At 35.2% G+C, this 25,472-nt stretch overlaps 1 protein-coding gene and 1 pseudogene across 1 annotated transcript in view; both read left to right on the forward strand.

The window, feature by feature from the left end:
* The window catches only part of HPSE2 (heparanase 2 (inactive)), a 708,692-nt gene that overhangs the window by 419,621 nt on the left and 263,599 nt on the right, over positions 1 to 25,472 (forward strand). Inside the window, exon 4 of the mRNA XM_004749516.3 lies at positions 21,751 to 21,924. Coding sequence (XP_004749573.1) covers positions 21,751 to 21,924 — 174 coding nt within the window. The remainder of the gene's footprint in view (positions 1 to 21,750; positions 21,925 to 25,472) is intronic.
* LOC123388676 lies at positions 1,231 to 1,791 on the forward strand (annotated as a pseudogene).

Genomic DNA, 25,472 nt, shown 5'->3' on the forward strand with positions numbered 1-25,472 from the left:
CTCCCCTGCCCGTGCATGTCTATATATACCAAGGTTGCACAACCAATCACTCGTAGCCACATAGATACAAGATCCTAAGTTCCTCCTACTGGCTCGCATCCAGCCGCCATCTTAATGGCGTGTTTACTTTCGGGCACCGAAAAAGTCGTGCGGCGCCCGGGGCCCCCCCGCGGGCCCAGCCGGAGCAGCTCCGCACCGTCGCCACCAGCGGCAGCGACGGCTTGAGGCAGCAGCGGCTGAGGCAACGAGCGGGCATGGCCAAGCCCAGAAGCATCACCGCACATGCGCTACAAGCCGCTCGGGCACCGACAACAAAGCACTAATCTAATTTTTTACTTACGTTTGTCCTCATTTTTATTTTATTTATACTATATACATAATACACATAGACATATATACACAGAATATTGTCTACACGTACTGTGTATTTCTATTATGAATATGTGATATTATTTGTTTATTTTGACAATATATCATTCTGCAACATTTTAAATTGTTTTTCAGATTTATCTCTTCTAATACATGTAGATCTAGTTAATTATCTTTTAATTATCAATTCTCATTGATGGACATTTAAGATGTCTCTAATTTATTGTTACTGTAAACAACACAGCAGTCAGTCTTTCACCATTAATTATGACATTTGTAGGGGATTTTATGAAGCCATTCTATGGAGGTATGAATGACATACAAACAGCTGTAGATACTTAATGTGTTCAACTTATGTGCTTCGAGATAAGTATAAACCCATGAAACCATCATCACTATCAGTGCCATAATCTTATTTATTATCTCAAAAAGGTTTTTCCATCCCCTTGGTTTTTGGGGGGTTTTTGTTTGTTTGTCTTTCAGTGGTAAGAACACTTATCATAAGATCTCCCCTCTTAACAAAATTTTAAGTATACGATATTGTTAGTAAACGTCCCTTGTCATACAGTAGATCTCCAGAACTCATTTATTTTGCATAACTGAAACTTTGTGCTCTTTGACCAACTTTCTGTATTTATCTACTATTATAATCCCTGGCAGATATCATTATATTCTCTGTCTCTGTTTGACTATTTTAAATTACATGTAAGTGAGATAGTGTAGTAATTGTCTTTCTGTATCTGGTCTATTTCATTTAGCATAATGTCATCCAGGTTCATCTATTCTAGCAACCTAAATATCTATCAATGGTTGAATGTGTAAAGAAAATGTAGTATATGGACCTAGAGCCACCCAGAGAAGATGGCCACCCCAGCAGTTTCTGGGTTCTCCCAACAGGTGTGATGCTTTAGTACATCTGTGGTCAGGTTGTTTGCCAAGCACATGAGGCCACCCGTTCAGGTATATGGTATCAAAGGTTGCTATGCCGCTGCTCTTTATTCTGCTGCATCTAAACAGATGGAACAAGTAGAAAAAGAATTGTTGAGAGTAGCACAAATATTGAAAGAACCCAAAATGCCTACTTCCATTATGAATCCTTGTGTAAAGCATACAGTAAAAGTGAAAAGACTAAATGACATGACAGCAAAAGAGATGTTCTCTCCCCTCATGTCCAGCCTGATCAGTTTGTTTGCTGAAAATGGTTGCTTGAACAATATCCCTGAGTCATTTTTGCCTTTTCAACCATGCTGAGCATCCAGTGTGGAGAAGTACCTAAGTAAAGGCCAAGTATCAAAATTGGAAATTAAGATTGATCCATCAATCATGGGTGCAATGATTGTCCATATTGGAGAGAAATATGCTGATAGGTCTGTGAAAACCAAGATTCAGAAGCTGAGTAGGGCTATGCGAGAGATTTTCTGAAGGTGTTGATTTTCTGTCAGTGAGGTATAATAAATGTTTCCTGAACAACAACAAAAAAAGAAAATGTGGTATATACATACAAGGGCATATTATTCAGCCTTACAATGGCAGAATTTCCTTCCTTTTAAAGGATTAATAATATTCTGTTGTATCTATATGCTACATTTACTTGGTCCATTTAACTGCTGATGGATATTTAGGTTTGTTTCCAGGTCTAAGCTATTGTCCATAATGCTACAGTGAAGGTAGGAGTGCAGATAATCTCTTTAAGATACAGATTTCAATTCCTTTGGCTATATATCCAAAAGAGATTGCTAGATCAATGATAATTCTATTTTTAATTTTTTAAAGATTTTATTTATTTATGACAGAGAGATGGAGAGCACAAGTAGGCAGAGCAGCAGGCAGAGGGAGAAGCAGGCTCCCCGCTGAGCAGGGAGCTCAACACGGGATTTAATTCCAGGACCTGAGGATAATGACCTGAGCTGAAGATGGATGCTTAACCGACTGAGCTACCCTGGCATCCCTCTATTTTTAATTTTTAAAGGAACCTCCATATTGTTTTCCATAGTGGCTGCACCAGTTTATATTCCCATCAACAGACACAATGGTTTCCTTTTCTCCACATCCTCACCAACACTTTTCCTTTGTTTGTTTGTTTGTTTTGTTTTGTTTTTGTTTTTGTTTTTATTTTTTTATAATAGTTATCCTAACAGGTATGAGGGGATAACTCATTGTGGCTTTGATTTGCATTTCCCTGATGACTAGTGATGTTGCACACCTTTTCATATACTTGTTGGCCATTTGTATGTCTTCTTCAGAGCAATGTATATTCAGGTCCTTTTCCCATTTTTAAATTGAATTACTTGTGGGTTTTGTTTTTGCTATTGAGTTGTAAGAGTGCCTTATATATTTTGGATATTAACCACTTTTAAGATATATGATCTAAAAATATTTTTTCCCTTTGTAGGTTGTCTTTCATTTTGTTAATTGTTTCCTTTGCTGTGTAGAATCTTTTTAGTTTGATATAATCTCACTTGTCTAGTTTTGCTTTGTTGCCTGGGCTTTTGATGCCATATCCAAGAGACCATTGCCCAGTCCAGTATCTAGAAACATTTCTCCTGTGCTTTTTTCTAAAAGTTTTATGGTTTCAGGTTTTACATCTAAACCTTTAATTCATTTTGAGTGAATTTTTGTATATACTATGAGGCAAAGGTCCAGTTTCATTCTTTTGCATATGGATATCCAATTTTCACAACAAAATTTATTGAATAGACAATCTTTTCCCCATTATGAATTCTTGGCACCCTTGTATGTTGTTGTTTTTCTTTTTTTAAGATTTTATTTATCTGAGAGAGAAAGAGAGAAGGAGAGCACATATACTGGCCAGAGGAAGAGGGAGAAGCAGGCTCCCTGCTAGTTGTAATTTTTTGTGCGTGTTGTCTTTAGGATTGCGATATTCAAGATTGTGCCATCTGTAAACACAGACAATTTTACTTCTTCCTTTCTAGTTTAAATGGGTTTTTTTTCTTGCCTAATTACTCTGACTAGGAAAAAGCTGATAGCTAATATCATATTCAGCAGTGAAAAGCTAGATATTAAAAAGTTCCAACTCCCTTTAAGAGTTGCAAAATTTTGTAGATGCCCTTTATCAAGTTAAGGTAGAGCTCTTCTTTCATAGTTCTGTATGAATGGAGTTTGAATTTATTAAAATATTTACCTGTATCTATTGAAATGAATGTAATTTTTCTTTAGACTGTTGATTTGGTGAATTACATTGAATTTTGAATCAGGCTTCCATTACTGGGATAAACTCTGCTTGATCATTTTATTCTTTTATATATTTATATTTTGGGATTTAATTTGTTAAAATTTTCTTGGGAATTAAAAATATTTTCATAAGAGACATAAGCATTTTAAAAAATTTCTTATAATTTTTTTTGTTTCATTTTGGCATCAGGTAATGTCAGTCTGCTAAAATGAGTTGAGAACTGTTCTCTTTTATTTTCTCATAGAACTGTGTTGAGTTGGTATTATTTTTTCCTTAAGTGTTCACTGATATAGAATTGCTTTCAACAGTGAGACCAACTAGATGTTTTCTTTTTTGGAAATTCTTGAATTATAAAATCAATTTCTTTAAATGTATGACTAAAGGTATGACTATCCTATAAAATACTTTATCTGAGTGAATGTTTGTAGTTTCTGTCTTTCATAGCATAGTTCCATTTTATGTAAATTCTTTAAAGTCATTCATAATATTTTATTTTCCTTTTAATGTTAATATGGTTTATATTAATTCCTCTTTTTCACTCTTAGTATTGGTAATTTGTGCCTTTCCCGATATTTTCTTGGTCAGTTTGTGAGAGTTTTGTCAATTTTATTGATTTTTTCAAAGAATTAGCTTTTGGTTTGATTTTATCCATTTTTTTCAATTTTATTCATTTCTATTCTTTATTATTTTTCTCTTCCTGTTAGCTTTGGATTTTGCTTTTCTTTTTGTCTTCATTTTATATGGAAGAATCAAAGATAACAGTTTCTCTCTAAGCACTGTTTTGGTTGTACCCCACAAATTTTGATAAAATCTATTTTCATTTTTACGCTGCACAATGTATTTATTAATTTCCTTTGATATCTTGTTTTACCTAAAAGTTACTTGCAGTGTGGTATACGTTCCACATATTTAGGGAAATTTGCCAAGTATCTTTCTATTATTAATTTTCAGGTTTTACTCCCCCATATTTTCATGCAGTTCTGTGAGATTGGGGTCACCTGAGAGGCAAACTGGTGAGAAGGAAAAAGGTGAAAAAAACACTAGGGAATTCCTCCTCATTATTTGGGCATTAGGAGCCCATTTTAAAATATCTCCATCCAGAAAGATGAATCTTTTCTCAGGGTTTTAGGTGCCTATGTTATCATTGTCACACAGCCATAAAATTTCCTAACTGGCCAGCTCATCTGGTAGGGCTGACGGAGAAAAGAGAAAGAAGGAAAAGACTAAAAGAAGTGGGTATTACTCTACTGCTGTCCGGAATGCAGGAGCCTCTTTTCCTGATTTCATTGCTAGAGGTAATGTTTTGTTTCTGAGAATTTTTGCTTTAGCACTCATGGTGCAGTTCTGCCACTGGGACCTTCCATCAGTCAAAGCTTGGAAATAAAGAAGGCAAATAAGACCATGAATCTTGCCCTCATTACAGATCATTTTCCAGATTTTGAGTTCAATTTACAGTCTGCTTGCTAGTATTTACTTTTCAGAGAAGTTAGGTGGTTGTCTTTCTCTGCCCAGAGATTTTAATTATCATCAGTGTGAGAGATAGGCTGTAGTGGCTTACTTCATCTTGTTTGACATGTATGGAGTCTTAGAAGTCTTATTTTCATTTTTGGAGTGTATTTTCTTCTAACTAAATCATTGCTCGCTGAAAAGCTTGCACTCTGAGAAGTTTCATTGTCCATTGACTTGCATAGTTTATATTGAAAAGTGGGCTGTCAGTCTTATTGTTGCTATGGTGAAAGTAATATGCCTTTCCTTCTCTGTGATTGCTCTGTGATTGTGATATTTGTTCTCTTGGCTTTGAATTTTCACAATATGACCATGATATTTCTAGATTTCCTTTATATTTTTCCTATTCAGGATTTACTGAGCTTCTTAAATCTTTGAATTGATTTCTTTTGTCAAGTTTGGAAAATTCCTGGCTATTATTTCTTCAAATGTTGCTTGCCTCCTAATTCTCTTTTCTCCATTCATCTAAGACTCAGTTACACATATGTTAGAACTTTTATTCTTCATCCTAGTCCAGAATTGGCAAATGTCAACATAGAATAAAATGGGTAGTAATCATTACCTAAAATCAAGGTGGCTCCCCATTCTTTGAAGTTCTTTGCTCTTTATTTGTCAATATTAATTTTAAGATTACTTTGTCAAGTTCTTTGATAATCTCTGGTGGAATTTTTGTTGGAATTACATTATAATCATATATTAATACAGGGAGAATTGGCATTTTAAAAAATATTAACAATTCTTACCCCCAAATAAAACATAATTTTCTATTTATTAAAACCTTCTTTTATCAATAAGGTTTTATAATTTTCTCCATAAGGGTAATGTATATTTGGGGGGCATATACCCTGTTATTTTATAGATATTTATATTTATATATTATAATTCATCCATAATATGTTGTCATGAATGGTAATTTTTTGATGTTTTATATTTTTCTAGTTAGTTATTGCTGACATGTAAGATTGTCCATCTCAACTTTAGTGACATAATATTATTTATATGTATCACTATCATTTAAAAATACTTTAACAATGGTTATATTTCCTTTTTCTTTTCTAAAATTATTGTTCTATACCTTTTCTTCATTTTTTCTTTCTCTTCCCTCTCATCAGACTTGCTAGGGATTTTAACATTTTTTATTAGTCTTCCAAAGAATTAGCTTATGATACCATGGGATTTTCTACTACTTTTTAAAAACACTTTATTTTATTTATTTGACAGACAGAGATTACAAGTAGGCAGAGAGGCAGGCAGAGAAAGAGGAAGGGAAGCAGGCTCCTAGCTGAGCAGAGAGCCCAATGTGGGGCTCAATCCCAGGACCCCAGGATCATGACCTGAGCCAAGGCAGAGGCTTTAACCGACTAAGCCACCCAGGTGCCCCTCTACTATTTTTAAATCTTTCAATATTTATCTCTTTGTGATCAAATAATATGCTCATCCCTCCTTTTATTTGATGAATTACTTTAGTTCTACTGATAGTTAGACTATAGAACTATAGAACATGGTTAACTATGTTCTCTTACTTCCTCTTTTCTTCCCAATATTTGATAGCTTTGTGATAGAAATATATTTGATAAAAAGATATGTATTATATCAATTATATAAATCTATAATATATTAATGAGTATATTTAAATATATAAATATTTTAGAATATTGATTATCACTGTTACTTTACAAACGTTTTAACTTCTACTTTTTGTTCTGTCAACTTTTGTGTTTTTTGATACTCTGTTATGTAAGATAAAATATTAATACTGCTACCCTTTTATTTCCTTTTTCTTTCAGGACTGTGCCATTTTTACCTTATCATTGATGTTATTTTCATTTTGTTCTGCAATCCTAACCAAATTCTCTATGCTTTGCTCTAGAAAGTTTCCAAATATTGAAAAGCAATAAAAAGGATCTACAGAATTATGACATAAAAGTCCTTTAGTGTTGGGACAAGTTCTAGTTCGATTGACATTTTTTACTTTGATAGTCTAATGTCACAATTACTGAGCCACTCAAAGAATTTTCCCACCATCAAGGTCAAACAATCTTTCTTTCCTTTATACTCTTTTAACTGCTTAAGACCATAACACATTTTAGATTATTTCATATTTGGACTTAAGTTTCTTATTCAACTTTTTTGTTCCCAAGTTTTTAAATTGCTTTTTTCCCCTTACAAAATATGTCTTTATCACATTTACAATTCTATTCCTTTCAGTAAGTATAAACTTATTTCTTTCTTGGTCGTCTCTATAAGTCTCATTCATGGACTTTCCATTATTACTCTCTGAATTTGATCTGCCCTCTCTGGATCTCATGGCTTCTTCTCTTGTTTGACTGAATTTCAACCTAAAGTAATTTTTTTAAGGATGTATATGGAAGTTACATTTCCTGAGTCCTTGTGTGAGGCATCCTTTTTAATATTAAGACATCTAATGAACTCCCCATAGAAGATCAGTTACAATTTTGGTATTCACTGATTAAGAAAATTAATAAGGATAGGAAGTTTATATGAATTCAGTAATGCTTCTTAAAATAATTTGTTTTATGTTAATCCTAGGTGTATCTATAGCTACTCAGGAAATATCATTACATATATGTATGACGTACATTATTTACTCAGCTTAGAGGTAGAATAATGTCTGGAATCCTGCAGTAAGTTGTCCTGTCCCTCAGGTTGGGAACCCAGTATGAACTAATAATGGTTTTCATATTTTTAAATTGCTATTTAGAAAAAGCAAAAGAATATGTGACAGAGATGATATGTAGCCCACAAAGCAAAATATTTACTATGTGGTCCTTCAGAGAAAAAGTGATGTTATTCTTAGCTAAACTTTCATAATACCTAAGAATAATCTACATGCTTTTTGCTTCACTACAACAAAATTCTAGGTTGTATTGTCTACTAGAAGTGAGTGGGAAAACTTTTAATTCCAGAACTAATGTGAACCAGACTCAGAATACTGGAGATTATATGCAAAAGAATATAGTTTATGTAGAAGATTTAAGCAATGGCGCTGAAGACTTAATGACTTTTTTCCCCACAAAGCAAACCCTTAAATTATATGATAAATATTACAATTAAATATTTTCAAATTTTCTTTTATTCCTTTATTTTAATATAGGGAGGTATAGAAAAGAAACCAAGAAAAGGACTAAAAAAAGATAGTCCTTTTTTTGTGTAGAAATGCAGACTTGTTGAAACAAAAATAAAACTCTCACTTGCTTCTTTTACCTGCACTTTCCCTCATCCCCAATTATGAGTTTTAATGGTTTTGTTTCCTTACAAAAATTGTTATTTATATACCCAATATGTATATACATATATGATTGTATATATATTTGTGTATATGAGTACATGAATATATCACTTAGAAGAAATCATATTACACCATTCTGGTCATTGCTTTTTTCTTTTTCATTTTGTTTAAAGTAGTAATACATCTTGATATTTTTTTTTCATGTAAATGTATACAGATCTACTTTGTTCTTTTTCTCACATTTTACATTGAATTATTTTTAGCCTTATGAAAAAATTCATCAGATTTTATGAAATCACAATTCATATGTAGTTTATAGAGTTCTCATATACTCTTTATCTAGCTTCCCCTAATGTTAACATTTGACATAACTATAGTACAATTATAGAATAAGGAAATTTAACATTGATACAATACTGTAAACTAACCCATAGGCCTTTTTCAAATTTAACCAATTTTCCCACTATTGTCCTTTTTTTATTCATTCTAGAATTCCATTTAGGACATTACATTGCATATAGTTGTCATGTCCCTTTCAATCTGTGATCATTCTTTAGTCTTTTGTTTTCTTTCACTTTTGAAGAGTCCAGGATGTATATTTGTAGAATGTCCCTTAAATTGGTTTTGTCTGATATTTTCTAATGATTAAACTCAGGTTTTGCATTTTTTTTTATTTTTAATTTTTTTAATTTTTTATTTTTTATAAACATATATTTTTATCCCCAGGGGTACAGGTCTGTGAATCACCAGGTTTACACACTTCACAGCACTCACCAAAGCACATACCCTCCCCAGTGTCCATAATCCCACCCCCTTCTCCCAACCCCCCTCCCCCCAGCAACCCTCAGTTTGTTTTGTGAGATTAAGAGTCACTTATGGTTTGTCTCCCTCCCAATCCCATCTTGTTTCATTGATTCTTCTCCTACCCACTTAAGCCCCCATGTTGCATCACCACTTCCTCATATCAGGGAGATCATATGATAGTTGTCTTTCTCTGCTTGACTTATTTCGCTAAGCATGATACGCTCTAGTTCCATCCATGTTGTCGCAAATGGCAAGATTTCATTTCTTTTGATGGCTGCATTCCATTGTGTATATATACCACATCTTCTTGATCCATTCATCTGTTGATGGACATCTAGGTTCTTTCCATAGTTTGGCTATTGTGGACATTGCTGCTATAAACATTCGGGTGCATGTGCCCCTTTGGATCACTACGTTTGTATCTTTAGGGTAAATACCCAGTAGTGCAATTGCTGGGTCATAGGGCAGTTCTCTTTTCAAGATTTTGAGGAACCTCCATGCTGTTTTCCAGAGTGGCTGCACCAGCTTGCATTCCCACCAACAGTGTAGGAGGGTTCCCCTTTCTCCGCATCCTCGCCAGCATCTGTCATTTCCTGACTTGTTGATTTTAGCCATTCTGACTGGTGTGAGGTGATACCGCATTGTGGTTTTGATTTGTATTTCCCTGATGCCGAGTGATATGGAGCACTTTTTCATGTGTCTGTTGGCCATCGGGATGTCTTCTTTGCAGAAATGTCTGTTCATGTCCTCTGCCCATTTCTTGGTTGGATTATTTGTTCTTTGGGTGTTGAGTTTGCTAAGTTCTTTATAGATTCTGGACACTAGTCCTTTATCTGATATGTCGTTTGCAAATATCTTCTCCCATTCTGTCAGTTGTCTTTTGATTTTGTTAACTGTTTCCTTTGCTGTGCAGGTTTTGCATTTTTAATCAAAATACAACTAAAATGATGCTCTACCTGTCTCAAGGCTTTATATCAGCGTACCTTATGTCAATATGTCCACTAAGATTAATCTTGATCACAAGGTTAAGATGGTGTCTTTCAGGTTTTTCCTCTGTACCTCTGTAAAGTTACTTTTTTTTCTTTATCTTTTATCTTAAAGAGGTTACTTCAAAACAATCCAAATCTTTTTTGTCATCATAATCTAACATACTAATTTTAGCATCCATCAGTGGTCCTTGACTGTGGCAATTACTACTGAGGTGTTGCCTGATGGCAGTTTTCTGTGTCCATTCTCCTATATTTATTTATAGGTATTCTGTGAGGAAGAGCTATTTCTCCTCTCTGTTTTATATATTTAGTCATTTATTTATACCAGATGACTTTGGGGTCTTTATTTTTATTCTGGGGGTTATAATCCAGTGCTATCATTATTTGTTTTGTTCAAATTCTCTCAGCTTTAGCCATTGGAGGCTCATTCAGGTTAGCTCCTATGTCACTTTTACATACCTTCATTACTTTTTGAGCACTCCCTTAACTTATGGTACCACAAAATATTCTAAGCTTATTTTGTATCTTCTCTTACCTTGCTCTGGCATCAGCCATTTCTTTAAGGAGCCTTGATTCTTTATATGAGAGAATGGTATTTAGAAACCAAGATCTGGGTCCTAAGTGTGTTCATTGATACTGGAATGTTGTTGCTTCCAGGCTTGCTCAGTGGACAGGAAATTATAGATAGATAGATAGATGTAGATACAGATATAGATATGGATATCTCACCCATATACACATCTATATTTCTGCTTCTATCCATGTGTATGTATGTGTGTGTATGGGTGCATACACACACACACACACACACATTAAAAACCATGAGTTACACTGATACCTCCAATTCTAATTCAACTCCACAGTTTATTCTAGCCTTCTTTTCCTTATTTAGAATCTCTTTCTGTAACATAGATTCTTTATCTTCTGTTGAACAGTCTCGATTTCATAGGCATTTGGATTGTTTTCAGTTACTTGCTATTAAAAGGAGAGGTGGAAGAATAATCTTTTTATATCTTGGGGGATCTATGAAAGTATATGTATATATAGGAAAAATGTCTAGTGGTGGACTTGCTTGGTCTAAGGGAATGCACATGTAAATTTTTTTTTAAACATTTTATTTATTTGACAGACAGAGATCACAAATAGGCAGAGAGGCAGGCAGAGAGAGAGGAGGAAGCAGGCTCCCTACTGAGCAGAGAGCCTGATGTGGGGCTCGATCCCAGGACCCTGGGATCATGACCTGAGCCAAAGGCAGAGGCTTTAACCCACTGAGCCACCCAGGCACCCCAGCACATGTAAATTTTGACAGATACTTCTAACCATCTTCTACAAATATTTGCATCTTTTAAAATAATTTACTTCAGGGCACATTTCTTAAAAACAATCCAAAAGCAACTTCTAAAAAACAATCCTAGCCTCTTGAATAATGCCAGTATCTTTTTTATTCTTTTCCTGTCATGATTTAGATGGACTTCTGATGGGACCCAGAGGTCCCATTATGCTCACTGGCATTTAATTTTCCCTTTAAATCTAGTTAAATTGATTAATACAGTAATTAGTTTCTGCCTTACAGTCTTTGAGAGTGTTGTGATTTTTAGTCACAGAAATTTCCCAAATCTCATTCTCCTTCAACAGCTTCAGTCACTATAGACATTTAGTCTGATTTCTTTATAAACTAGCTAAGGTTTCATTGCCCTGACTAAACTTGAGATATTTATCTTCATATTAAAATTAGCTCTTAGCTTAAAAATCTATCTTCAGTCTTTGTGAAATGGCTGTGTTTTCCTCCCAGGCAATTTTCAAACTGTTCTCTCTTAATAGTTACAATTAAAATGCTACCCTTTTTATTGTTTGTACTCACTAATTCAAATGGTTCCCCATTAAATGATGGTTTCTCTCTGAATTACAAGAGACAGAGTTGGTAAAGAGTTCACCTCACTCTGCTTTTACTCTCACATCTCTTTCTGGCTTCCATTAGAAATTCCTTTGTTTTTCCAGCAACTGGTGAATAGTCTTTTATACCTCTCCCATATTATTCAGTCTAAACGGAACACTTAGCAATAACTATATTATGTGAGTGGATTTAACAACATGGAGTAAGAGACATAATCAAGAGTGATCTTGCTATAGTGAATAATGATTACTGAGATTGGGTATTTATGGTACAGAGTATAAGTGACATTGAATGCATGAGTTAGAGATTTATTAAGCCTTATCATGTATCAGACATTGAAATGGATGCTAAAAAGGCAGACATGATACCTTCTCTTTGGCAAACGATCCAGTATGCTTTTAGAGGGTGTGAGCAGTCTTGAACAGTGAAGGCATAGTTGGCTCTTGCTATAATGGGAGCTGACTAACTTTTGTCTTCCCCTCTTCTTCTCCTAATCTTCCACACTTCCTTCTTCAATGTCAAGTTTATTTGCTGGTTGCTCCAGCCAAAAACCTTAGAGATTTCCTTGACCTCTTTTTTTCCCCCTGCATATTCCACATCTAATCCTTCAGCAAATATTATCAGCTCTACCTTTAAAATATCCCAGAAACCCAGCCACTTTAATCACACTGCTGCTACCACCCTAGTCCAAGACAGTTATAATTTGCCTGAATTATTACCATAAACTCTTACCTACTTTATTTGCTTTCACCTTTTCCCTCTCCTCCTCTTCTAGTCTCTTTTTAGCTCAACAGCCAGACTAATGCTTTTAAAATGTGAATTGGGTCATTTTCAAAACCAGCCAGTGCTTTCCTGTCATTCCGGGTTAAAAAAAAAAAAAAGAAAGAAAGTCCTACTGCTCTGACCTTATCTCCTACTGTTTTCCCCATCATTCATTCTGAATGCAGCCATGCTGGGCTCTTTGTTGTTCTTCACATTCATCAGTGGCATACCTGTCTTGGACCTTTGCCTTTAAGACCATTTGATTTACTCTCATACTACCATAGGGTCTTTGCTTAAATGTTACCTTATCAGTGAGACTTTTTTAGAATAGCATGCCTCTTCCATTGGTTCTACAGTTCCCTCCCCCTGCTTTATTTCCGCCTTTGTACCTCATGACAACTACACTAAACATAAACTTCACAAGGGTAGGACCTGTTTTCTGTTTGGTTCATTGCTATAACCTTCAAGTGTATGATATTACTTGGTGTTTAGTCAATCTTTATCAAATGAAGGAATCCTACTAGCAATTTCAGCCACCAGTTGCTTAGATTTTAATAAGAATCTTATTTTTGTGTGTTTGTTGGTTTGCAGTTTATCAACTTTGTTTTTATTTACTTTGTTTTTAAAGTACTAAGTCTTGAGGAAACTAAGGAAAATGGCCATCATGCATATCTTAGTGTGAATTGATTGATCTTATGTGTTTATAATATAAAGCTGAGGTTACCCTTATTGAAGAAATGGCTTTTTGAAAAAACAAGGTCTTGATGTTGATTTTTTTTTCTTAAAAATATTGTTAGTACTTCTTTTAGTAACGTTTGTGGGTTTTTTTGTTCTTCCTGTTACTGCCACAGAACTTCAACAAATAAGGTGAATGTCCAGAGTCTATTCCTTGTTCTGTATCACTCATTCTTTAAGTCTATAGCCCAACCTAAATTTTGTTTCTAACCTCACTGTTTGATTAACTGTGATGACTTTTTTTTTTAAAGATTTTTATTTATTTATTGAGAGAGAGGTAGTGAGAGAGAGCATGAGTGAAGAGAAATCAAAGGGAGAAGCAGACTCCCCATGGATCTGGGAGCCTGATGCGGGACTCGATCCCAGGACTCCGGGATCATGACCTGAGCCGAAGGCAGTCGTCCAACCAACTGAGCCTCCCAGGCGTCCCAAATGTGATGACTTTTTTTCTCAGTCCATTTGCTTCTCAATTTCTCACTAACATGTAATGTTATTGACTAGCACATCCTTGAAACTATCTTCTTTGGGGTTCCTTCAGATGACATTTCTGTGTCCTTCTTCTCTGCCTTTTTTTCTGACCTTTTTATGTATACATTTAAGATTTCATCCTCAATCATTTTGTTCTTCAGAAACCTCAAGAACTTTCATAGCATCAGCTGTTAGCACTATATAGGTGACTCCCAAACCTATTCTCCTTTTCATCTTAAGCCCCAGCTCATTTTCAGCTGCCTTTGTGACAAGGCTGCTTAGAGATCTATTCATATGAGATGCCAGGGAACATGTCCAGAGGACATAGAGGCATTGGCACCCTCTGGTGGAGAGAGTACAAAGTCATATTTAAGTATCTGCTTGGATGGACCCGACTAGGAAGATTACATTTGTTGAGTATCTACTAAGTGCTCTATATTCAAATGTATATCATATTTTTATATATATATGATCTTCTAATAAACTTTAGAGTACATGTGTGAGCTAGCAATAATAATTACTACACAAATCTTTCTTTGGGTCCTTTCAATTTCTTACTAGACCACTTATGTGCAACAAAAAAGATTTTCGTTGTGAGAATACTTTAGCATTTAAGGCAAGAAATTGTTCTCAGATAGATACTATGAAGCATTACAGAACATTACATTATAATGAATTACAGAACAATCCTTAAGGAATTTAGCAGGTTAACAGAAAACAAGCCATTCACTCTGGAAAAGTGACTAAATCAAGAGGTAAACCCCAAAATAAGATAATGCCATAGATGCCACAAGACACCCACATGCTACATATGTTATAGAACCTGTGTTTAGAGAAAGTCATGGTCATTGTAGGGAGACTGATGTGTTCAGGAATGGCTTCATAAGGAGGCGGGACTCAAACTTATCCTTAAGGAGGTATTTCCTTAAGAGAACTTAGAGAACTGAGTGCTCTAGTTCTCAATTTTTATCATGTTAACAAACCATCTATATTTTTATTTCCCCATACTTTTTTCTGTATTAACATCTTTTGGGGGTATAAATCCCTTTGCCTTGTCTTAAACTATAAGCTCCATGAAATCATTGGTTTGATATGCTTTTGTGTTTGATATATATGTATATATTATCTGTTTTTCTTTTTTCTGTGTGTGTGTGTGTGTGTGTGTATGTGTGTGTGTGTTTCTAATATACATGAAAACTGCACAGGAAATTCTCATCATATAAAGGTGATTAATTGTAGATAAAGACCACTTAAGGGAATCAGTCTACCTAAAAAGAATATTAGTCATTCATATTCAATTTTGTTGCAAAAGTATGATTTCTAAATGACACTAAAATTACGAAAATAAGTGTAACAAATTATAAACTCTTATTGCAACTATGAACAATCTCAATGAATAGAACATTATTTAATTGAATATTGAGTATTTTTCTGAGAAAATAATTTAACTTTTGTGGCATGAGCATAAATATTAAAAGACTTCAAAATAGACCTCTCTTTATCTTTTAATATTCAAAATTATTTTTGAGCAATCTGTTTTTATCCCTGTGAGTTTTCTCTTGTTCAGCTAGCTGATCTAATTTTTCTAGATCCTTATTTATTAGTGGATTTGCATGTGATTTGAGCAGTTATCAGGTGCTATTTTTATTGATTTCATGAAATCCTGGCTCTTTAGCTCAGACTTGTAGCTTGGCTTTCCAATAGATTCATAATGGGTTTGCATTATATTGGAGAAATTAAAAACATTATTGACTTGTTTAGTGAGGATTTTGCCAAGTGAAAAGAATGTTTAAGTCAATTCTCAGTTCAAGAGTGAATATTTTGGTGTTCAGATGATTTGTTTTCCTATGCATTCTTTAATTCTAGGAGTGCTTTCTCTTAAACTTTTTATACCAGAGGAACACTTGAAATAACTTTCAAGTTTCAGGGAACCTCTGGATTAAATATCTAAATCTCATAATATGTTAAAGAGATCATTTAGTTGTTGATATTGTTATCCAATAATAATTGCCAATGTCATTTAAACAGGCAGTGATAGTTTCCTCAGAATCTGTTTAGCCAACTTCTTAACCTATTCTTTTGTATGTTCCCCTTTCCCACAAAGGATACCAACTCCAATGTATGTCAGTGTTATAGATAGAAGATACTTCCGTTTTTCCTTTTTAAGATTTAATACTTGATTTTTTTTATACCTTACCCAAGTAGGGCTAAAAGTCTTACCACAAATTTCTATCATACTATTGAGTATGCAGTGCTACTGAGTATGATATGTGATATGTGATAAGTACAAAGATAGTGTTGTTTTTTTTTTTCCCGTCTCTATTTAAAACTAAAACTGAGGCCTTTTCCTTAAGGTCAGGAACATAGCAGGCATGTCCACTATCATCACTGCTGTTCAACATTGTGCTAGAAGTCCTAGCCTCAGCCATCAGACAACAAAAATAAGTTAAAAAGCATATGAATCTGCAAAGAAGTCAAACTCTCACTCTTTGCAGATGACATGATACTTTATGGGGAAAACCCAAAAGACTCCACCCCAAAATTGCTCATACAGAAATTCAGTAAAGTCAAGATATAAAAATCAATGCGCAGAAATCAGATGCATTTCTATACTTTAACAATGAGATAGAAGAAAGGGAAATTAAAGAGTCAATCCCATTTACAATTGCATCCCAAACCATAAGATACCTAGGAATAAACCTAACCAAAGAGGCAGGGGATCTGTACCCAGGAAACTATAGAACACTCATGAAAGAAATCCAGACAAAAAGAAATGGAAAATGTTTCATGCTCATGGTTTGGAAGAACAAATACTGTTGCAATGTCTATGGTACCTATAGTAATCTATACATTTAAAGCAATCGCTATCAAAATACCATCAGTTTTTTTTCACAGAGCTGGAACAAATAATCCTAAAATTTGTATGGAACTGGAAAAGACCCCAAATAGCCAAAGTCATGTTGAAAATGAAAACCAGAGCTGGTGGCAGCACAATTCTGGATTTCAAGCTCTATTACAAAGCTGTTATCATCAAGACAGTATGGTTTTGGCACAAAAACAGACACATAGATCAATGGGACAGAATAGAGAACTCAGAAATGGACAACTCTATGGTCAACTAATCTTTGACAAAGCAGGAAAAAATATCCAGTGGAAAAAAGAGAGTTTCTTCAACAAATGGTGTTGGGAAAATTGGACAGCTACATGCAGAAGAATGAAAATGGACCATTTCCTTACACCATACACAAAAATAGACTCAAAATGGTTGAAAGATCTAAATGTGAGACAGGAATCCATCAAAATCCTAGAGAAGAACACAGGCCGCAACCTCTTTAGCTTTGGCTGCAGCAACTTTGTGCTAGACCTGTCTCCAAAGGCAAGGGAAACAAAAGCAAAAAATGAACTATTGGGACTTCACCAAGATAAAAATGTTTTGCACAGCAAAGGAAATAGTCAACAAAACTAAGAGGCAGCTCACAGAATGGGAGAAGATATTTGCAAATGACGTTACAGATAAAGGGCTGATATTCAAGATCTATAAAGAACTTCTCAAACTCAACACTCAAATAACAAATAATCCAATCAAAAAATGGGCAGAAAACATAAATAGACATTTCTGCAAAGAAGACATCCAAATGTCCAACAGACACATGAAAAAGTGCTCAACATCACCAGCCATCAGGGAAATACAAATCAAAACCACAGTGAGATACCATCTCATACCAGTCAAAATGGCTAAAATTAACAAGTCAGAAATGACAGATGTTGGCAAGGATGTGCAGAAAGGGGAATCCTCCTACACTGTTGGTGGGAATGCAAGCTGATGCAGCCACTCTGGAAAACAGCATGGAGGTTCCTCAAAAAGTTGAAAATAGAGCTACCCTATGACCCAGCAATCACAGTACTGGGTATTTACCCTAAAGATACAAATGTAGTAGTTCAAAGGGACACAGGCACCTGAATGTTTACAGCAGCAATGTCCACAATAGCCCAATTATGGAAGGAACCTAGATGTCCATCAATAGATGAATGGATAAAGAAGAAGTGGTATATATATACAATGGAATATTATGAAGCCATCAAAAAACCTGAAATCTTACCATTTGCAATGACGTGGGTGGAACAAGAAGTTATTATGCTGAGCGAAATAAGTCAATCAGAGAAAGACAATTATCATATGATCTCCCTAATATAAGGAATTTGAGAGGCAGAGTGGCAAGTCATGAAGGCTAGGGAGGGAGAAAATGAAACAAGATGGGATCAGGAGGGAGACAAACCATAAGAGACTCTTAATCTCAGGAAACAAACTGAGAATTGCTGGAGGGAGTGGAGGTAGGGACAGGGTGCTACGTTATGGGCATTGGGGAGGGTATGTGCTGTGAAATGTGTAAGCCTGATGATTCACAGACCTGTACCCCTGGGGCAAATAATACATTATATGTTAATTTTTTTTAAAGTTACAAAGAAAGATTTAAAAAAAATGGGCCAAATACATGAACAGACATTTCTGCAAAGAAACACAAATAGCCAACAGACACATTAAAAAAAGCTCTACATCACTTGGCATCAAGGAAATACAAATCAAAATCACAGTGAGCTACCACCTCACACCAGTCAGAATGGCTACAATTAACAAGTCAGGAAATGACAGATGTTGGCAAGGATGCAGAGAAAGGGGAACCCTCTTATGCTCTTGTTGGGAGTGCAAGCTGGTGCAGCCACTCTGGAAAATAGTATGGAGGTGTCTCAAAAAGTTGAAAATAGAGCTACCCTATGACCCAGCAATTGCACTACTGGGTATTTACCCCAAAGAATTCTTACTCCATTTACCTACATATGTAGTGATTTGAAGGGGTACCGGCATCCCAATGTTTAAAGCAGCCATGTCCACAATAGCCAAATTATGGAATGAGCTGAGATGTCCATTGACAGATGAATCAATAAAGAATATGTGGTATATATGTACAATGGAATAGTAGCCATAAAAAAGAATGAAATCTTACAATTTACAATGATGTGGTTGGAACTAGAGGGTATTATGCTAAGCAAAATAAGTCAGCTAGAGAAAGACAACTATCATATGATCTCACTCATTTGGGAACTTAAGAAACAAAACAGAAGATCATAGAGGAAGAGAGTAAATGATAAAAAAAGATGAAATCAGAGAGGCAGACAAACCATAAAAGACTCTTAATCATAGAAACAAACAGAGTTGCTGGAGGGGTGGAGGTGGGGGGATGGAGTAACTGGGTGATGGACATTAAGGAGGGGAAAAAAAGAGTGAATTTTACTCTATGTAAATTTTACCCCAATAAAGCTGACCTTAAAAAAATAAAATCAGATCCAGATTTAAGACAAAATTAACAATAACTTCTTAGACAACCTTTCTTAAAAAGAAAAAGAAAAAAACAAGTCATTAACTTTCTTTATTGAAATTAGTCCCTTTCTTTCCTTTTCATGAATTTGAAAACTTACAGGCAAACATAATACGTTTTTATTAAATAACTGGTTTAAGCCAAAATGGGATATAATTTTTCTAAAGGCAGACTTGTTAGACTTGCTTAAATAAAGTTTATGAATATAATTAATGTTGTTCTCAATGTGAAAATAAATTAGCAATGTTGAGTAGTAGAGTTAATAAAACTTTATGTCAAAGCAATATGAATAAATTTATAGCCTGAGACACAATTTTATATAAGATTTTGAAAGAAGCTATTTTCTTAATGAGTGTCTTGGTCAAGCTCATGCAAGATAATTGTAAAATTAATATACACATGTATTGGTTTCATGATCACTTTAATAGGCTTTTTAAAAACATTTTTATTTATTTTTTAAATTTCTTTTCAGTGTTCCAGAATTCATTGTTTATGCACCACACCCAGTGCTCCATGCAATACGTGCCCTCCACAATACCCACCACCAGGCTCACCCAACCTCCCACCACCCTGACCTCCAAAACCCTCAGTTAGTTCCTCAGAATCCACAGTCTCTCATGGTTCTTCTCCCCCTCCAATTTCCCACTTTAATCGACTTATAAACACATTTTAATTTTAATTTCTACTTTGGAACTAAAAATAAGTTTATTTCTTTAATGTGAAACCTATGCCTTTTGCTATTGCACAGTTACTAGACTCTGGGTTGAATGTGAGATAAGTTCCCATGGATTTTTATTTTCAGCTGAAATGAGAGAACTTCTGTCCTTGTTCTTGGTGCTTCTTTTTTTTTTTTTTTAAGATTTTATTTATTTGACAGAGAGAGAGAAATCACAAGTAGGAAGAGAAGCAAGCAGAGAGAGAGAGGGGAGGAAGCAGGCTCCCTGCAGAGCAGAGAGCCCGATGCGGGGCTCGATCCCAGGACCCTGGGATCATGACCTGAGCCGAAGGCAGAGGCTTTAACTCACTGAGCCACCCAGGTGCCCCTTTGGTGCTTCTTAAAAAATATTTTCTCATATATGTAAGAAGAAAAAAATGGCAGCCTCCCCATACCCCACATCAAAAACTGATAATGGACTCAACCAAGTGATCGTGCTTCTGCTTTCCAAGACTGAAACACTTACAACAATTGTTAATAAGGCATCTTGATCACTCTATCATTTTTTGTAGAACCCCCTAGTGTTCCACAGAACCCCATTTGAGGAACCCTGCTCTAAGGACTTGGATAATGAATACTAGGGTAATGCGAACCCCTATACATAATTATTAACCTAAACTGTTTTTTCAGTCTACATAGCACTTAAAATTGTATCATTCATACCTTGTAAAACACTGTCTAAAAGGACAAGTAAGATCTGGATATGTTTAAAAGAGGGAAAGGGCATGCCAAATGAGGAGAATAATTAGAGCAAACGCTAGTGGAGCAAGGGATTCTGTAATAGAACTGGGTGATACCGACAGAGAACTCATAGACAACAATAGAGAGGCTTGAAGTTGGGGGAAAATTATGATTGAGTTGTAGAGTCCTTGAACTATGGAAGGAAAGTCTTAAAAATCCACTAAGGTTTTCACAGGTGAGTGAAACTGATGAAAGAGATTGGAAGGAAGATGAATCTAGACAGTCAAGCACAGATACTGTTGCGATAATTCATGCAAGTGGAAATGAGAGCCAGAACCAGAATGGCGACAATAGATATGAAGGAATGGGAAGGGTATGGGACACATGGTGAGTAGAGTTGATGGTATCAGGGATCAAAAAGACAATGAATATATTTACACTAACGGTGTTTCCATTCTCAAAAATATTAGAAATGTGGAATTGAGTAAACTTTTTTTGAAGTGCAGCTAGGCTGAGCTATATTCAAGACTTACCTGTGAGTCATTTCCCTTGGCCTTGCCTCCCAACACTATTCCTATCATTTCACAAAGGAATACAGACCCAGCAGTTTCAGATTGTCTTATTTTTCAAGAGAAGCTAGAAATTGAGCTACTTTGTGATACCTTCCATTTTTAAATGTTAACAATTCCATTTTGTTATTGTTGTTGTTAACAAATTAAACATACTATGGACTAGACTTGGTTGCTAATTTGCAACCTGTTTCTAGAATTCTGTGTGCTGCTTTCTAAAATCACTTCAAAATATACCTTGAACCAAGAGGTAACATAATCCTTTTGAAGCCTCTCTGCATAATTTTTATCAGGAATTAATTAGCAAGAAGTTCATAGAAAGGGTTTTTATAGTAGCTAATATTTTTCCTTTTGTTGGAATGTTGATTTTTTTTTAAATTTTATTATTTTTTATTTCTTTTTTTTTTTAAAGTTACAACTCTTTTCTTGCTTCTTCCCAGCCAGGTCTCTAGACAAACTTTACAACTTTGCTGATTGCTCTGGACTCCACCTGATATTCGCTCTAAATGCACTGCGTCGTAATCCTAATAACTCCTGGAACAGTTCTAGTGCCCTGAGTCTGTTGAAGTACAGCGCCAGCAAAAAGTACAACATTTCTTGGGAACTGGGAAATGGTGAGTAAGGATGTTATTTCCTCTGAATTGACAAGATAAAAAATAAGTTGTTCTGGTGTATAGCTTTAGTTAGACTATCTACAGAGTACTAGTCCAGAAAACACTCCAAATATTTGGCCACTGAATTGACCTTCTAAATAGAAAAAGACTAAATAGTGAAGTACAGTAGATTTAGTGAATCTACACCTACTTGGAGCTGTGGTATCATTTGCTGTGTCGTTTCACTTGATATTAAGGACAATGCAAGAAACAGTTGAAAGAATATTATTGGCCAAAAGATCTGAATAGACATTTCTCCAAAGAAAAATATAAAAGGCCAAAAAAAAACACATGAAAAGATGTTCAACATCTTTAGCCATCAGGGAAAAGCAAATCAAAACCACAATAAGATAGTATTTCACATCCACTAGGATGCCCATGATAAAAAGGGATAACAACTGTTGGCAGGGATGTGGTGAAATCAGAACCCCCATACACTGCCAGTGGGAATGTAAAACAGTGTAGCCACTTTGGAATACAGTCAGGCAGTTCCTCAAAAGTTAAATATAGAGTTCCAAATGACCTCGTAATTCTACTCCTAGGTGTATATTTAAGAGAAATGAAAACATATGTTCAGAGAAAAACTTATATGTGGTAGCATTATTCATATGATCCAGAAAGTGGAAACAACCCAAATGTCCATCAACTGATAAATGGATAAATAAAATGTGGTATAGCCATATGATGGAATATTATTTGACCACAAAAAAGGAATGAAGCACTGATACACACTACAACATGGATGAACCTTGAAAAGATTATGCTAAATGAAAAAACCCAGTCACGTATTTATATAAAAGGTCCAAAATAGGTTAATCTAAAGAGACCATAGACTAGTGGTTGCCTATAGCTAGGTGTGGCCGAGATGAGAGGTAACTGCTAAAGGGTCTGAGGTTTCTTTGGGGGGTGAAAAAAAATGTTCTAAAATTTGTTGTGGTGATGATTGCACAACTGTGTAAATATACTTAAAACCATTGAATTAAATACATTAATTTGGTGAATTATGTGGATATAAATTTTATCTCAGTACTGCTGTTACCAAAAAAAGAGAAAAATACTGTGTTTGTCTTTTCTATTTTAAAGGGCATACCATGCATATTTTCTGCCACCAGTACCAGTTGGTGACAAAAACCTTTGAATTACCTCCTTAGGAGTTTATTTGTAATTGTTAACAATTTTTTCATCCTATTTTTACATAGTATTTAGTTTACATAGCAAGTCCAAATACTCTTCTATTTGGATCTTAAAGTGCTAAATGAAGAGCCCTTTAAGTATTTCCTCACTTCCTAGGTGAGGAAATACATTGAAAAAGGTAAAGAGAATTGGTAAAGACAGCAGTAAATGCTAGATCTATGTCAGGAACTTGGAGCATTTAAGAAAATTTTTTTATAATAAAAAACTAAAAAAAATTTTTTATTATGTTCAGTTAACCACTGTATAGTACATCATTAGTTTTTTTTTAAGATTTTATTTATTTATTTGACAGACAGAGATCACAAGTAGGCAGAGAGACAGGCAGAGAGAAGGAGGAGGAAGCAGGCTCCCCACAGAGCAGAGAGCCCAATGTGGGGCTTGATCCCAGGTCCCTGGGATCATGACCCAAGCCAAAGGCAGAGGCTTTAACCCACTGAGCCACCCAGGTGCCCCCATCATTAGTTTTTGATACAGTGTACAGTGATTCATTAGTTAAGTATAACATCCAGTGCTCATCATAGCATATGCCCTCCTCAATACCCATCACCCTGTTACCCTCTCCCCCAACCCTCCTTCCTTCTGAAACCCCCAGATTGTTTCTCAGGATCCATAGTCTCTCAAGGTTCAATCTCTAATTTCTACCCCTTTGGATTTCTCTCCCTTCCCCTGTGGTCCTTCATGCTATTGCTTATGTTCCACATGAGTGAAACCATATGATAATTGTCTTTCTCTGCTTGACTTACTTCACTTAACATAATCACCTCCAGTTCCATCCATGTCGATGCAAATGGTGGCTATTCATTGTTTCTGATGGCTAAATAATATTCCATTGTGTATATGTATCACATCTTCTTTACCCGTCCATCTGCTGAAGGGCATCTCAGCTCCTTCCACATTTTGGCTATTGTGGACATTGCTGCTATGAACATTGGGGTGCACATGCCCCTTCTTTCCACTATATCTGTATCTCTGGGGTATATATCCAGTAGTGCAATTGTTGGGTCGTAGAATAGGTTAATTTTTAACATCTTGAGGAACCTCTATACTGTTTTCCAGAGTGGCTGTACCAACTTGCATTCCCACCGACAGTTTAAGAGGGTTCCCTTTCCTCCACATCCTCGCCAACATTTGTTTTTTTCCAGTTTTGTTAATTTTTGCCATTCTAACTGGTGTAAGGTGGTATCGCATTGCGATTTTGATTTGTATTTCCCTGATTGCTGGTGATGTTGAGCATTTTCTCATGTGTCTGTTAACCATTTGTATGTCTTTTATGAAGAAGTGTACATGTCTTCTGCCCATTTTGGGACTGGGTTATTAGTTTTTTGAGTGTTGAGTTTGGGAAGTTCTTTATAGATCTTGGATATCTGTATCCAAGCCCTTCATCTGTAACGGGATTTGCAAATATTTTCTCCCATTCTGTGAGCTGCCTCTTAGATTTGTTGACTGTTTCCTTTGCTGTGCAGAAACTTTTTATCTTGATGAAGTTCCAAAAGTTAATTTTTTTTCCCACTTGCCTTTGGAGACATGTCTTGAAAGAAGTTACTGTGGCCAATGTTGAAGAGGTAACTCCCTATCTTCTCCTCTAGGATTTTGATGGATTCCTATCTCACATTGAGGTCTTTCAACTATTTTGAGTTTATCTTTGTGTATGGTGTAAGGGAGTGGTCCAGTTTCATCCTTCTATATGTAGCGGTCCAATTTTCCCAGCACCACTTATTGAAGAGACTGTTTTTTATCTATTGGATATTTTTTCCTGATTTGTCAAAGATTAATTGACTATAGAGTTGAGGGTCCATTTCTGTAGTCTCTATTTTGTTCCATTGTTCTATGTGTCTGTTTTTGTGTCAATACCATGCTGTCTTGGTGATAACAGCTTTGTAATATAGCTTGAAATCAGGCAATGTGATGCATTTGGGACTTCTAACAGAAAAGGAGCTAATCTATTTTATTACCCTATGAAGGTTTTTTAATGGTACTAAAACTTCTTAGTTTTCTTCACTTCCTTCAACTTTCATTCAACAAATACTTATTGACTTCCTAGTATTGTACCAAAGGTACAATATTTTGTAGAGATATAAAATATTTTTATATTTTGAGAGATATCTGAGTAAATAACAGATAAATAACCCTGCCTACATTCTAGTAGAGAAGATAGGTAATAAATAAGATTTGAAAACGGTTCATCATTATGTTCTCTCATACATTTTTGCCCTTTAGTAATTCAAATTGAAGTATTCAACTTGACCCTATTCTTATTGTGACAATGAATTAATGTACCCCTGCCTTCAGTCCCTCCTATCCTGCTCTCTCACTTT

This window comes from Mustela putorius, unplaced genomic scaffold, assembly GCF_011764305.1.
Source record: "Mustela putorius furo isolate JIRA1106 unplaced genomic scaffold, ASM1176430v1.1 tig00003909_pilon_pilon_pilon, whole genome shotgun sequence".
NCBI lineage: Eukaryota > Metazoa > Chordata > Mammalia > Carnivora > Mustelidae > Mustela > Mustela putorius.